General features: G+C 43.5%; 1 protein-coding gene across 1 annotated transcript in view; it reads left to right on the forward strand.

Moving 5' to 3' along the window:
- Positions 1 to 13,344, forward strand: part of Efhc1 (EF-hand domain containing 1) — a 37,913-nt gene extending 24,569 nt beyond the window's left edge. The window contains exons 9-11 of the mRNA XM_055605833.1: positions 392 to 563; positions 11,375 to 11,600; positions 13,107 to 13,344. Coding sequence (XP_055461808.1) covers positions 392 to 563; positions 11,375 to 11,600; positions 13,107 to 13,178 — 470 coding nt within the window. The 3' untranslated portion in view covers positions 13,179 to 13,344. The remainder of the gene's footprint in view (positions 1 to 391; positions 564 to 11,374; positions 11,601 to 13,106) is intronic.
- Positions 13,345 to 16,453: the final 3,109 nt, after the last annotated feature.

Below are 16,453 nucleotides of genomic sequence, written 5' to 3' on the forward strand. Positions count from 1 at the left end.
AAGGTAACTTGACTGCACTTGTTGACATTACAGTGTTGCATATATTGGCTCCATTTGTTAAATGTTAACACAAGGAAACCACCATTTACAGCTGTTCAAAATGCACTAGTCTGGCTGGCTGTGATGGTTCACAGCTTTAATCCAGGAACTTTGGAAGCAGAGGCAGAGGCAGGAGGTTCTCTGTGACTTCAAGGCCATCCTGGTCTATAGAGTGAGTTCCAGGACAGCCAGTGCTTTGTAGACATACCTTGTGTCACTGAAACAAAACAAAACATCTTCACTAGTCTGGGTCACAAGGGCTCACCTGTGGATTTATTGCTAGAGGGTTAACGTTATTTTATCCCTGATTGCACGAAAAGCTGACTTAAGTGTGACGTTGCTCTCTCCTCAGTGTTTGGCCATCGGTTCGTCATCCTCGATGCAGATGAGTACGTCCTAAAATACATGGAGAGCAATGCCTCCCAGTACTCCCCGGAAGCCCTCGCCTCAATCGAGAAACTTGTCCAAAAGCAGAATGCTCCCGCACCAGAACCAAAACCAGAACCAGAACAGAAACCAGAAAAGTATGTCTGACTGCCTAGGGTCAGGATTGGGCCCCGGCAGGATATTGAGGAAGCAGTTTCTCTCTGTGTGTACTGTAGGTGTATTTGTACATGTGTGCACAGGTGCGCATGCTTGTTCACTCATGCGCAGAGGCCAGAGGAGACTGCTAACTTGTATCACAGTCTGCCCTATTTCTTTGAGGTAGAGTCTCTCACTGTATCTGGATCTACACTGGTGGCCATCAACCCAGTGGTTCTCCAGTGTCTGTTCCTCACAGCACTGGAGTTGAACTGTAGCCACACCAAGGTTTTTGTGTGTTTGTTTGTTTCATTTGTGTGTGTGTGTGTGTGTGCTGCAACCTGACCTCCCAAACCCACATGCTCACACAGCAAGCATTCTGGCCCACTGAGCCATCTCTGCAGGCCCCTAGAAAGTAATTCTTGTTGAAATAAATGCATAATCATATCTTAGAGTTTCAACTTTCCTTTACCAGATAGAAGTTTTTGGGCAAACCTGGAAGGTTGTTTTAGGCTCAGCATAATAACTACTATCCTAGAAGTTTTCCAGTTTTCATCCTTGTAGCAAATTAATTACTGAATGAACACCTATCATGTCTGCTTCAGATATTATCACTAGGCCAGTGGTCTTAGCAGTAAACAAAGTAGATATGAAATTGCGCTTTCTAGACTGACCTAAACAGGAACTGATAGAGAGTAATACAAGTTTATCATACAGTAAAACCAATGATAATACCATACAAAAAGGAAGAAAGAAAAGATACCATACAAAAAGGAAGAAAATGTAGGTAGCAAGCATTTACAGAGGTTGGCAGTGGTTTGCCCTTGCCTGGCAGAAGGGACGACACCTTAGAGGGCAACACCAAGCAAACCCTTGAGGGAAGGGAGCTCTCTGGGTAGATGTGTACAGGAGCTTTGCAGGGTGTGGGATTGGTGAGCACAGAGGCCTGCCCAGGTAACATGCTCAGCCCAGCATGCTTGAGCAACTTTGAGAAACAGACCAGTGAGAGTACCTGGGAGGAGGAGTGAGAACAGGAGAGATATAGGCTGAAAAGAGAATTAACAAGAACAAACAAAAAACAGGAAGAAAATTAACAAGGAGCTGGATTTCCTAAGATCCACTGGGTACTGGGGAAGATAACAACTTTTCCCCAATGAAGCAGAGATCCATTGTGAATTTCTGAGTAAGAGAATAGCAGGGTTTGTCATGTACTTTTAGAGGACCATCCTGCCTGCCGAGTTAATAAGTCAGTCAGGACCACATGAGGTGGTGCACACCCAATTCTAGCCTTTGTGAGGTAGATGCAGGAGGACCAAGGGTTTCAAGGCCAGCCTTAGCTACATGGGGCACCTGAGGCCAGCCTGAGCAACGTGAGATTGAGAGGCAGTGGAAGGGAAGGGAGAGAGAGATGGGGAGGGAGATTAGAAACAGGCCAGGGAGGGGAAACTTCAGTTTGAATGTACTATATGAAAGAAGAATTAAATAAGTAAGTAGAAATAAAAAAAATATTGTAGGAGATGGCCACTGAGCATGAAGTAAGACAAGTGAGGACATGATCTGATTGGCTGAACCAGTGTGACAAAAGCTAAGTCACCCAGGGGATGTGAGAGAATTTAAGAGTTAAGGAAGATTCTAAGATTGGGGCCTGAGCATCAGGAAGGGCTTACTGTCAACTGAGATGGGGAAGATGGGAGCTGTGTGTAAAGGGGTTTGTTAGGGTGGTGCGGTACAGATTTGGGTTTAGAATATATTTGATATTTAGGAGAAAAAAAAATTGTATCAGATGTATGTTAGCATTACTCCAGAAACAGAGGACTTCAGTGAGGAGAGTGTTCAGCAGGGCTAGATCAGGTAAGAAAACTCAAAAAAAAAAAAAAAAAAGATGCAAAATAGAATGGGATGTGCTCTGGGTAACATGGTGTTTTTGAGGAAGTTTGTTCAGAGGAGGACAGAGAAATGGTGCAGTAGCTGGCAGAGGAGACGCAGCCAGCTGAAAGTTTTGTTTTGTGTTTAGTTTAAGACGGAAAAAAAAAATACAAGCGAAAAATACAAAATACAAAAGCTGGCTGCCTTTGATCCCCGTATCCCAAGAGGCCAAGGCAGAGCTATTACAAATTTGAGGGTATCACAGCCAAGACCCTAGCTCAAACAATAAAAAAGGTGTTGGTGTATGTTAAAGCTCTGTGACAGATGTGTGAGAGATGGGCAGGGTTGCTGCAGTGTGAGAGAGGGCGGACGGGGTTTAGCCAGCAAGTGCAGAGAAATCGGTGCTATGTTAGAAGCATTGTTTATCTAGCGCAATTGTCCTGGAAAAAAAACAAACAAACAAACAAAAAACCCAAAAAAAACGGTAGTCTCAGAACACTCGTCATTTACAAGAATACTGTAGACCTATATAGTTACTTCTCTGCTGCTGTGGTAAAATATACTGGAACTAAGCAACTTAGAGAAGGGTTTCTTTAGGCTTATAGTTCCCGGGGGATAAGTCTATTGTGGGGGTGGGGGAGGCATTGCAGGAAGCAGGAAGCAGGAAGCAGCAGACATGGTGGCAGGAACAGAAGACACATCTTCAAATGTAAGCTCCAAGCAAGAAGAATTAACAGGAAGTGGGACAAAACTCTAAACAATCTCCACCCCTAGTGATGTATGTCCCCCAGCAAGGCTCCACCTCAAAAAGGTTCCACAACCTCCCCAAACAGTGCCACAAGCTGGGGACCAAGTGATCAAATATGTGAACCTATGGGGAACTGTACTAGTCAGGGTTCTCTACAGGAACAGAACTTATAGAATATATATGTATATAAATGTGTGTGTCTGTAGACATATATCCATTATCTATATTACATAGATGTATGGGTGTGTGTGTGTGTGTGTATATATATATATATATATAGAGAGAGAGAGAGAGAGACAGAGAGACAGAGAGACAGAGAGACAGAGAGAGAAGGGGATTTATTAGAATGGCTTACAGAGAGGTTCAGCTAGTCTACCAACAGAATATTCAAGAATCCAGTAATTGTTCAGTTTTTGAGGCTAGCCATCATCTTGGCTTGTCTTCTGTATGTACCAGAATCCCAAAGAACTAGGCTGTAATGCCAGTGAAGGAATAGACTTGTGAGGGAGAGCAAGGTCAGGCACGCAAAGAGAGCAAGCTTCCTTTTTTCAATGACGTTTATGTGGGATGTAAGCAGAAGGTGTGGCCCCGACTGAAGGTCAATCCTACCTCAAAAGATCCAGATTAATTTCCAGGTGGTGATGGCACATGGCTTTATTCCCAGCACTCTGAAGACAGAGGGAGGCAGATTTCTGAGATGGAGGCCAGCCTGGTCTACAGAGTGAGTTCTAGGACAGCTGAGGCTACACAGAGAAACCCCGTCTCAAAACAAAAAAGATACATATTAGAAATGGTTTTTCCAGCCTGGTGCAGAGGTACACAGTAGGAATACCAGCATTCAAGGAGGCAGACGCAGGAGGATCTCTATGAGTTAGAGGCCAGCCTGGTCTACAAAGCAAGTCCAGGACAGCGAAGGCTACACAAGAGAAACCCTGTCTTGAAACAAAACAAAACAAATACAATAAAAAAAATAAATAAAAACAGTCTTCCCACTTCAAATGACTTAACTAAATAATATGGAGTACCCAGCTGCTTGGGTTTTAGTTAATCCCAGATGTTGTCAAGAGTCAACAACCAAAAAAAACAAAACAAAACAAACAAAAAAAAACCCTACATCATAGGGGCACTTCAAACCACTACAGGACCCTAAAGAGAGTTTTTAAAAAACTTTTATTAATTACACTTTATTCACTTTGTATCCCCCCCATAAGCCCTTCCCTCCTCCCCTCCCGATCCCATCCTCCCTCCCCCTTCTTCACAAATGCCCCTCCCCAAGTCCACTGATAGGGGAGGTCCCCTCTCCTTCCTTCTGATCTTAGTCTATCAGATCACATCAGGAGTGGCTGCATTGTCATCTTCTGTGGCCTGGTAAGGCTGCTCCCCACTCAAGGGGAGCTGATCAAAGAGCAGGCCAATCAGTTTATGTCAGAGGCAGTCCCTCTTCCCATTACTATGTAACCCACTTGGACACTAAACTGCCATGGGCTACATTTGTGCAGGGGTTCTAGGTTATCTCCATGCCTGGTACTTTGTTGGAGTATGAGTCTCTGGGAAGTTCCCTGTGTTCAAATTTTCTGGTTCTGTTGCTCTCCATGTGGGGTTCCTGTCCTCTCCAAATCTTACTATTTCCCACTTCTTACATAAGATTCCATGCACTCTGCCCAACAGTTGGCCATAAATCTCAGTGTCTGCTTTGGTGATCTGCAGGGTAGAGCCTTTCAGAGGCCCTCTGTGGCAGGTTCCTAGCTTGTTTCCTGTTTTCTTCTTCTGATGTCCTTCCTCTTTGCCTTTTGGGATTGGGACTGAGCATTTTAGTCAGGGTCCTCTCTCTTGATTAGTTTCTTTAGATGTACAGATTTTAGTAGGTTTATCCTATATTATATGTCTATATGAGTGAGTATATACCATGTGTGTCTTTCTGCTTCTGGTTTCTCTTCAGATCGTATAAATCTTTTGCCTTTTACTAAAGAGAGTTTTTAATCTGTTTATATTTAGCATATTAGAGGAGATAACTGAAAATTAAAAAAATATATTTTTAAAATATATTTAAAATATAAATGTTAACTTGTTTTTGTTTTTTTGAGACAGGGCTGCATGTATTCTGGCTAGTTTTGAAATAAATATGTATCTGAGGCTGACCTAGAATTATTATCCTCCTGCCTCTACCTCCTGGTTTTATGTGATGCTGGAATGGAATCCAGGACCTCACACATGCTAGTCAAGCACACTATGAACTGAGCCACAAAGAGAGAACAGTTTTTGCAGAAACCATGTTTTCTGTTTTCCAAACAAAGGCAATTATTGGGAAGAACTATATTTTACTTCAGAGGAGACAGCCAAATTTTTAATGCTATTAAACTCAGCCTGGAAAAGCATCATTTATTGTGTAATATTGGAAAAATTTTTGTACACTTGTGGGAAAAGAGGAGTGAAGAGATAAACAGTAGCAGTGCTCTTATTGTTTACTCTATAGAATGTTACAAGGGTCTTATGAACCCACAGGGGTTCAGGAACTATTCTTTGAAACTTTGATCTTGGTGACAGGAAGTCAGAACCTGTGGCAGTAGGCACAAATGGGCAAGGTGGATGTGCTTGGCAAGCCCTTCTAATGGTTTGTGGTTAGCGTGGGGTAGAGTAGGAACTAGAATTTGTGGAATGTTTTATTTTATTGAATATATAGGATATATATTGAGCATAAAGAAGATGAACACCAAATTAAGATACAGTATTTTATTCACTAAAAATATGGCCAGTTATAATCTATATTCACCATCAGTTGAAAAATGCATCTTAATTCCAAAGATGTTAAATGTGGAGGAAAATTGCCTTTGTGCCACCGGAGCAGGAGAATTAGTTCAGCATTGCCTGATGTGGGGCCCAAGGAGTTTTCCTCAGGGACCTCTGCTCAGGGGCAGACAAAGCCACACACTGATGGAAAGAATTTCTAGGCGAGTCAGTATGAAGCAAAGTTGAGGTTTGTTTATGAAAGGAGATATTTCAATACATATTTAAGCAAAGGCATAGAGGAGGGACAGAAAGAGGAAGGGAAGGGAAGAAAGAGAGGAGAAGGAGGGAGAGGGCAGAGAGAGGGAGAGAGGGTGAAGAGAGGGAGGGGGAAGGAAAAGGGAGGACAAAAGGAAGCAGAGAGGGAGAAGTGGAAAGGGAGGGAGAGAGAGGAGAGGGGAGAAGGGTAAAAAAGTGGGAAGAAAGGAGAGAGGTTTGAAAAAAGAGCTGTTACACATACCCTAGGAAGGACTCAGGCTTCTGGGAGAGAATCATATTTAAGAATAATATTTAATCATATTTATTTACTACAGTGTATACATCTGATTTTGCTGGCTATTGAAAACACATTACTCAAAGGATTTGAAAGATTAAGGAAGAATATTTTGGTACAATTATTTTCTCTAAAGAACTCTCCCTGCCAGACTTTAGGGAAAAGGCCTGTGGTCCTAGCTACTCACAGCTTCAAGGCACGCCTGAAGAACTTAATGAAACCATGTCTCAAAAATAGAGTGAAAATGAGACCGGAGATGCAGCTCAGAGGTAGAACACTTCACCTGGCATGTATGAGGTCTGGTGTTTAATCCCCAGTTTTGCAAAAATAAGTAGATAAGTAGATGAGCAAATGGATCTCTTCTTTATTAAATGAGGTCATAAGGTGGTTTATAAGGCGCATTATAAACGTTTCAAGGAAGAAAAGGAGTGCTGACTAAAACCACAGACCCAGAAAGGCCAAAGGGATTCTTACTGTATCATAGGTCACACAGAGCCAAGGCACACATCTTGATGATAAACCTGCTCAGCCTCTTGTGAGATTTTTCTCAAAAAAAAAGGGGGGGGGGACTTTAATCCTTTGCAGGTGATTTCATACAGTTCAGAAAGAGGCTTAATCCAGGTACCGGGGGCGAAGGTTTTCCCCTCTCCCTTTCTCCTTTACGTCCCTATTCTTCCATCCTGGTTTGTGAGAACTGAAGAAATAGCGCAGCTGTCTAGGGAAGCTGTCTAGGGAAGCCTGCAGGGTGGGCACTAAGGGCCCACTTGGTATGCATGGCCACTGTGTTCAATTCAACTACTTCTCAAAAGGGTCCCCTTCTATTCGGCTGTGCAAATACCCGCAGAGCCTGGGAGCTATTTGCTTAAGCATGCTACCCTACCGGCAAAATCTTATTTTATATTTGGCAATGAGGGAAAGGTGCACCAGGGGCCCTGAGACCTCTGTACCAACAAGAGCAAAGAGAAAGGGCAAGTTTGGGGATTAAGAAAGTTGTCGCTATCCTTGTTTTGATGCTCCCATTTGTTCTCTATGAGGAAATGCTTGAAGATGACATAAATCTTCATGTCACACTCCTGTGTCTCAAGCCCTCCCAGCGTTGGTGCTTTGCTTTTCCCCCCAATCTATAACAAACCCTACAATAGGAAGTGCACATCCTCTATTCAACTACTAATCTTAATAAACTTATCATGTATTTTTATGGCAGGTATAAGTTACAAGAGGATGGATTTTGGAGCATCTAGCCATTATTTTCTCTGGACCAGAAAATTAGCATAGCACACAGGAAATTAATTGACTACTGATTGCAGCTTGAGGTTCTTAGGGAGTCTGGAGTCTCTTCTGCAATTAAAAAAAATTATTTTTTATGTATGGCTGTTTTGCCTGCATAAATGTCTGGGCGCTGTGTTTGTGCCTGTTGCTCATAAAGTCCACAAGAAGGCCTGGGATCCCCTATGAATGGAGTCGTAGATGGTTCTGAGTCATGTGGGGATCAGAAATGAACCTGGAGCCTCTGAAAGAATAGCCAGTGCTCTTCACCACTAAGCCATTTCTGCAGGCCTTTCTTTGTAATTTTGTGAACTCAGATTTAAGGATTAAAAAAAAAACAAACATGTATGTGGCTCATAAGCCCACTTGTACACAAAATCTATCTTTTTGACCAGCATGAACACACACACACACGTAGATTGTGTCTGTCTTTCTTTAGCATGCTCGTCGGTGCCCTTCAGCCCCAGGTGGGTGCCCTGTTCACTCAGTGAGTCTTGTAGTCCTTCCTTTCTCCCTTGGAGATGTCTCCAGGTATTCTCTTTTCCCTTCCCCTGGTCTTCAAGCCCCACTCTTTGATACTCACTTTGCAGTTCAAATGTGAAACCCAGGTCTCAAGGATGGCTCAGCAATTAAGGGCACTGGTTGTTCTTCCAGACAGCCCTGAGTGCAGCTCACACAGTGGCTCAGTTATCCTTAATGCCAGTTACAGTACTGCTGATGTTCTCTTCTGACTCCGTGCATGTGGTACACAAACATTCATGCAGGCTAACACCCATATGCATTACAAAGGTAAGCTGAAAAAGAAAATATCCAACAAATGTAAGACACAAGGTTGTAGCGGGCACTCCTGCAGTTGGTCCACCTTTACTTCCAAATGTCCATGTGGCCGTCCTTTCTCACCTCCGGTCACCTTCTCTAAACACAAGGCTACTGCTTTGCTTTGCTTTGCTTTGCTTTGACCATTTTCTCCACGATTGCATGAGAATCTAAACACTCTTCATGAATCACTTTCTTGAACATCATTGCTGGTTTCCAAACATAATAGTCTCAGTCAGGCTGTGGTGATGTACAGGTTTGATGCAAACACTCTGGAGGCAGAGGTAGGTAGATTTCTGTACACCTGGTACAGAGGCCAACAGCCAGGGCTACACAGCTACCCAGAGAAACCGGCTCAAAGAGCAACAACAAAACAAACAAAAAAAGAAGCAACAGATAGTGAAGTAATAAGGAAATGTGGTTAAAACATTTTAAAAACAGTCTCCCTCATTAGTTGAGCAGATATTTGAGCTTGCACCTGCATTAGACCTTACATTAACACAGGCTTAAGTAAACATGTGAGACAATAGAGGGCTGTGGCCTAGAGCAGAAGCGGGCAAGCTTTTTTCTTTGTATAGACTCAAGACGCTGAGTGACTCAGTCACAGCATCTCCTGGAAATACCCAGCCCCACCCTTCCAGCATGAAAGCAGCCACAGGCAAGGGTAAATGAACAGGACAGGGTGTGTTCCAATAGGTCCTTCTGAATAAAGAGCAGTCTTCAGCTAGATTTGGCCCACGTCCAGTTTCCAGACCCCTCCCCATCCACAGTTAGCTTGTTTGGTGTACATACAGTATTAGTTACTCTTCACCATCTTCCTTTGAAACCTCTTGTTTTGATCTGGAGAGCCAAGAGTCTGGTGTTCTCCCCTGAGAGCCTGTCAGGTACATCTTCCGATTTACGTCATCCAGGTTTGCTGGTTCTCGGGATCCCCGGTTTGTCCTCTTGTTTGCCTCTTCTAAACTCTCTAGACAGTGTTCAGTGTGTGAGTTGCTCTCACTCTCTGTCCTAGCCATTGATGCCTGCCTTTTTTTTTCTTTTTGTCTATTTATGGTGTCCTTTGAAATGCTGGTTACAACTGAAAAGCCATTTGTCACGTCCTCTCCCAGGACACCTGCCCCTCTTGTCTTTATTTCTGCCCTATTCTTTTCTAAGGTTGAGATAATGAGCCATGATGAAATGTCAGTCACCAGCAGTGTCTGTTAGAGAGGGGGCCATCAATACCGGCTAACTCCGACCTTTCTTCCCCTCCCTCCCTTTTCTGGTTTTCAAGACAGAGTTTCAATGTGTAGCCTTAGCTGTCCTGGACTTGCTTTGTAGACCAGGCTGGCCTCAAACTCACAGAGACCTGCTTGCCTCTGCCTCCCCAAGTGCTGGGATTACAGGTGTGTGCCACAGTGCCTGGCTCTCCCTTTCTTGTGATGGGAACCTTGTAGATACAGACCCCTAACCTCTTATATTTTGTGCCATGTCCAATAAGCTTCTGCGCTCTTTTGTTTGACTCTACAATACCTCTAGCTCCTGATTTCCCGTTTTCATTTTCACCACTTCTTGATTTGAAGCAAGCTGTCAATGAGAGTTACATTTGCATGCACTTGGCACCCCCAGTGGTAGCTGCAGAAACAAATTCTCATTGGCTTAGCTCAGAGGGGATTTATGTTTTTCATGTACCACAATAGCTGGGGGCAGACAGTTGTAACTATCTGAACACAGGAGTTCAAAGTCAGCCTCAGCTATCTAGGAACTTCAAAGCCAACCTGTACTATATGAGATCCTGTGTCAAAACAAAACAAAATGAACAAAAACTATAATTAATTAATTAAAATCAAAAAGTCTTTTCCAGAATTCCATATCTACCAAGTTTTTTCATCTTGTTGCCTGGGCTATATCACTCCAAAAATTACTAGGAAAAAAAAATCAAATCTTAAGAATAGCTCTAGCTGTAAACACATCTCATCTGAAATTCAAGCAACAAAACAAAACAAAACAAAACAAAAACACTTCCTGACTTTTGGAAGCGATTTAAATTCATTGTATGAAAAATAGAAACAATAGGCAAATTCAGCTGTAAAAGAAGGGCACTTTAGAAAACTACAAAATAACATGGTTTAGGAAAATAATCATTTCAAAACGAACCTGGAAGCTTTAGGAGGAATGGGAGTTAAGAGCTAGCCTGGGCTACATAGTGAGACCATGTCTCAAAAACAAGAACAACGAGGGAAACAAAACAGAGGGAATAAAATGTAGGTTATACAAGTTGCAGTAAGACCAACTATTTAAAAAGACATCTCATAAACCAGAGATGACTGCTTCTAACATTTTGTTGTGTGTGTGTGTATATATATATATATGTATGTATGTATGTATGTAATACTGCATTCCCTAGGGCAGTCTCTAATCTCCCATATGTGGCCTTCCACAAAACTCCCTGAGAACTGAAGAGGGAATGTTAAAACTGTGAGAGGCTCCTGTTGACCTACTTACACTCATAGATAGCTTCTAAGTACCCAGGCACTTGGATTTGGATGGGGTAATGTTAGTCTGTAGAAAGAGACGAGTGTGGTTCCCACAAATATCAAATTAGGAATGATGGCACATGAGACCTGGCTCTCTGTGGTCAAGTGATTTAACAGATGGAAAGAAGGGAGACAGCTCAAACACTGTCCCAGACCAGCCCTTACAATATGGCGGTCAGTCACCAGCAGCTGGCTGTCAGCTCTGTGTTACAACTGTTTTTTGTTAGAAGCTTCCCAGATTTCACCAAATAACAGCTTTTGGACAGTGAGGTAAGATTGGTCAAGAATGACTATATATCCGATCATTTCCTTCCTTCTCTACAGCAAGCAAGCTATGGAGGAAGCCAAGTCAGAGGAAGCCAAGGCACAGGACATGCAGACCCTGTCAGAGGCAATCCAGTTGCACCTGAAAGACCATTCATGCAAAAACAACCTCCGTGAATCATTTCAAATACATGACAAGGAGCATTCAGGATATGTGGACAAAGAGTTGTTCTTTAAGATCTGCGACACTCTTAATGTCCCAGTTGATAACACCTTGATCAAGGAGGTCAGTATGAATTGTGGTTTTGGGTTGATTGTAGAAGCTGAGTACTGGTCATTCCTTCCTAAAGAGTAACAAGGAACCGGTCCCCTACTCTGTTCTGATGATGGGATTTCCCACGTGGCAGCATAGACTTCCTATTCTAATTGTTGCTGCATGGTGTCTCTTAAGACGGAAATGGGGACAGTCAGCAGAAAAGCTGCTAGCCAAGCAATATCAGGGATGGGAGGTAGTATAGGAGATCCTGGGGCAGCAGCTGCCAAGAAGGGACCCAAAGAGAAGTTAATTGAACAGGATGTTTGCAGGCTTTGTAGGCCTTCAAAAGCGGCTCATCAGTAGGACTCACGTGGAAGCCAAAGTTGTTAGGACCGTTGCCCAAGGCAGCAGTGGCTGTAGGGGCTGCCTGGCTAGCTGCAGGTGGGGGAGATGGCGCGGAAGTTTTTCATGACTGTTAAATAAGGGTGTCAATTATTTATTACAAATCCTGTTAGCCAGGAGCCCCTTGGAAGTCAGAAAAAATCCCCCCCCCTCATCAAGACATGCTCGTTGATTAAGAACAAGAAGGCTTCATTGACCTTCTTGAAGATCTTCAAGCAGGAGGGGATATTTAGAAATTTAAGTCCATTTGGAAAATGGTTTGGTTTAAGTAACTAGGTTAGGATGCAGGGTTTTGTTTGGTCTCTTTAAAAACATTGGTGACAAGGAATAGGGAGGAACAGATAGAAGGGTACTTGTTCATGTGGGCTAAACACACATTTAGCTCTAAGAAGCCTTTCATTGACAGCATGGCTAATTCTTTTTTGTTTGTTTGTTTTTCTTTAAGTTATTCATACTGTGTGACACAGGAGCAGACATGAGAGGGGAAGTTCAGCCACTGGGAAGTGGGGTGCATAGGGGGCGGGTGAGGCAGATTTGCATGTTACAAAGATGACCAGAGCCAATCACTATTACCTATCAATGATGAGTCCAGGGGACATTTAAAACTAGATCTAAATCTAGAATATATAACTAGAGTCTCCTATTAGGCTGCAACAGTATGAGCCTGCTATTTAAGGATGTCTAGTTCTTGTGGGTTCTAGTTCTTGTGGGCAAAAGTATTTATATTTGAAGCTAGCGATAAAAGCATTTTGAAGCTGGGTCTGCTGGTACATGCTTGCATTCTCAACATGTGGAATGCAGAGGCAGGAGGATCATGAGTTCAAGGCCAGCTGAGGCCTCAAAGTGAGATGCTGCCTCAAAAGATAAAGAAAAAAAAAAAAAGAAAAATTATCATGACAATAACTACGCCCTTATAAACACGGATATTACCACATAGTGGTTTCACTATGTATAAGATGGAGCTTAATGTCTGACTTGCCTTCCAGGATCACAGGATTATTTCAGAGTCAACTGAGGATATAAAGGCTGGACTCTGTTTGGGTTGGCAAAAACCGGGGCTCTTTCTGCGTAAGTGCACTCTACAGATAAGCTGAGGGAAGCCTCGTCTTACCTGTCCTCCTTGTTCCATTGCAGCTAATCAAGCTGTGTACCCACAGAGAAGGCAGGATTAACTACCAGAACTTTGTTCGAGCCTTCTCGAACTGACCCGAGTGAGACGATGCGCCACACATTTTTGACACTGAACCGACATTGAGGAATCTACTTGGTATTTACCGTGCTAGCATCGACATCACTCCTGGAGCTGTATGTATTTTTTGGCTCTTCTGTTTAACTATTACTAAAGTCTAAAGTAAATTGATTTTTCAAAGAATTGAAGACCGGTGCCTTATTTGAAGTGGCAGGAGTACCACGACAGTTAATTTTATACTTAACTATGAGACCCAAGGGGATCTAGACTTCATCAAACAGGGTCCCGAATGTGCCTGTAAGTGTGCTTGGGATGTGGCTAACTGTTGGATTGGTAGACAAGTAAAACAGATCTTAAGTAAGGACCCACAAGCCTGAATAGATAAATAAACTGATCAACACCCTGCCTCCCCCAAGTAAGAGATTCCCCTGCCTTTAATGGCCACGTGGCCTTCTTCGCCTTCAGATGTATACTTCCCGTGTCCAGAGCCTGCAGCCCACAGACTAGAGCTGGACCCTCAGTTCTTTTCCAGCTTACAGACTCAGCCTGCACAAGCATACATGCTTGCCCATACCATACCACCGCACACACAATTAGACTTCTGATTCTCTGGAAAAGCTGAACATAGATGCAGAAGGATTAAGAACAGAAGGAATGATAGTCTTTTCTATCATTCCTACCTACCCATCTACTCCCCTCAGTGTTGTAGGGTATATACTACCTGCTTTTCAGAGTGTAATTCTAAGCCCATTAATGGAATAAAAACTGGGAGCCTGGGGTCTGACTCAGTGGCAGACTCTTTTCTTAGCGTATACAAAGACCCTCAATTCAACTCCCCAACAGTTTAAAATGGAATAAACAATAATGCGGTGTACATAGTTTGGTGCCTATTTTAATAAAAATCTTTGCATTTACAGGGCTATAATGTAAATATCTTTAGAAAAGAGTTCCTTTTAGCAAGCCTGGTTCTCTAATGAGCTCTGATTGACAGCCAGGGCTGCTCGTCCTTGGAAGGCAGCTATGCTAGATTCATTCCTGCCACTCAAATCATACAATGTAGAGGATGAAGTCATACAGGACCCAGAATCCTCAGGTCCTCTCAAAACTGCCAAGGGGACTTCCTGGTCTTGCCTTTTGCAAGGAGTTAAAACGTATCTATCAAGCTTGTTCAGGGGTTTCTTTTTGGCTCTAGGCTATCTCAGGAAGAAACCATGTTTTGTTTTCGCCCACAGTTTTTAGCTGCTTGAAGTTTTACTTTTAAGTATTTTAAAAAAAATCTGTTTTGGTCTAAATGAAGTCAAGCTTTAGTGTGCCTACTCCATCCAGTCCTGAGCCAGGCCTGGGAGCCTTTGGGAGAGTGTGTGCTAGACAGGTGCAGTACTTCCTCTGGCTCCTGTATCCCATTCCTCACCTTTGGAATACAAAAAAAAAAAAAAAAAAAAAAAGGTTAAGGAGCATAACCGGGAAAATGGGGAAGAACGTATTATTTCAGTGGTCAGTAAAATCACCTGGAGCCAGGGCTGGCCGAGTGACTGGCTTGTCCTCACTCACAGGGCACTTTTATTGAGGGAGCTCTTAAGTCATTTTCCACAGAAATCCTGTGCATGGTCGTCCTGGTCCCCAGCTGCTCAGCTCTGAAGGCATACTCCCTAGGCTCCCCTTCTTCCTCAGAACGGTCTCTCAGGAGGGGCTCTCTCGGGCTGACATGCCCTTTCAGGGTACCTGGTCTTCCCCAATTGCTCCTTTAAGAAGGCACTTGGCTGTGTAGTTAGGGAGGCCAATTCGTTTCCTTTAGACTTATTTTAGGTAAGAATCAGCCACCCCCAAATATGCTTTCTAGATTCCAGAGGACTGAGGCAGGGAGTTCAGATCCACGGAACCCACGTAAAGGCCACTGCAGCTGCAGGCAGTGTGATTCTAGCCCTTTCCCAGGGATCTGAGAGGTGGAGACCGAAGCTGCCCCAGGAAGCTCACAGACCCAACTACCCCAGAGTTCTCAGCACAAGGGCACTTGTGAGACTCCACCTCAAAGAAGGTGGCAGGGACCGACCCAAGGTTGTCCTCCACTCTTCATATGCACCCCACAGTGTGTTCCCCCCTCACACTCAAATATGTATACACATATACACCGCACCAGACCTTTTTTTTTTTTAAGTTTAAACTTTGGCAAGTTGAATGGCAGTACCCGCAGCACTCTGAAATCCTCCTGAGAATCCATACTTTCTTTCTTTTCAACTATCACTGCCTCCCATAAAAGATGAACGTTCACAGAAGCTACAGCCGACTCCTGTCAATCTTTCATAGATGCGGATGGTCAGTAGCATGCGGAAATGCTTCTCGGTCTTTTTTCCATTAGCTCTGGGCTTCTGCTGAAATGGAGGCGTTATCTTTTAGGCCCCTTCTTCCACTCTGAAGCTGCAACATTCATAACCCCTCTGTCTTAGCCAGTGTTCTTTCTATAGCTGTGAAGAGACACCATGACCTCAGCAATGCTGACGAAGTAAAGCATTTAATTGGGGCTTGCTTACAGTTTCAGAGCTTTAGTCTAATGTTACCACGGTAGGGAGAATGGCAACATGCAGGCTGGAGAAGGAGCCGAGAGTTCTACCTTGGGCTACAGGCAAAAGGAAGAGAAGGAACAAGCCACTGGGCTTGGCTTAGGTTTCTGAAAGCTCAAAGTTCAGCCTCAGTGACACACTTTCTCCAACAAAGCCATACCCCATAATCCTTCTCAAGTAGCCCTATCCACTAATTACCAAGTATTCTAATATGTGAGCCTATGGGGCCCATTCTTATTCAAACCACCATACCCTCCAATCTCAGTTCTGGCTACTTATTCCTTATCTTTTCTACCAGATAACATACAGACAGATCTTTCTATTGCTCACTGTAGTGTCAAAAAGAGAAAGTGGTCTTATATAGGCTTAGCATACTCAGGTTCCATACGCTTGCTTCCCATGCCTCCTCTTGCATCTTTCAAATGGACCCAAGATTGAGAAGATCTGACGACAAATACCCTGACAGGGTATGACGGATAATTCATAGGTGACCAGGGCTGAAGGCCGTTTCTGTGGAAACATTGTTACTTTTCACTCCAAAACCAAAACAGATCTCACTTCTCTTTGAGGCCCTGAATGGGCCATGCAGCCATGAGATGCCATCAGGTATCCAGTATGATAGTGTCACAACTGGCCTGCATCTCCAAGCTAGGGCTCAGGTGATGGATGACAGCTAAGTGATGCCTGCAGTAAGCAATATTAAGAGATGACCATCCCTTCAAAGAAGCCACTGG

The sequence above is a fragment of the Psammomys obesus genome, unplaced genomic scaffold (genome assembly GCF_907164565.1).
Source record: "Psammomys obesus unplaced genomic scaffold, mPsaObe1.curated_primary_1811, whole genome shotgun sequence".
Lineage (NCBI taxonomy): Eukaryota > Metazoa > Chordata > Mammalia > Rodentia > Muridae > Psammomys > Psammomys obesus.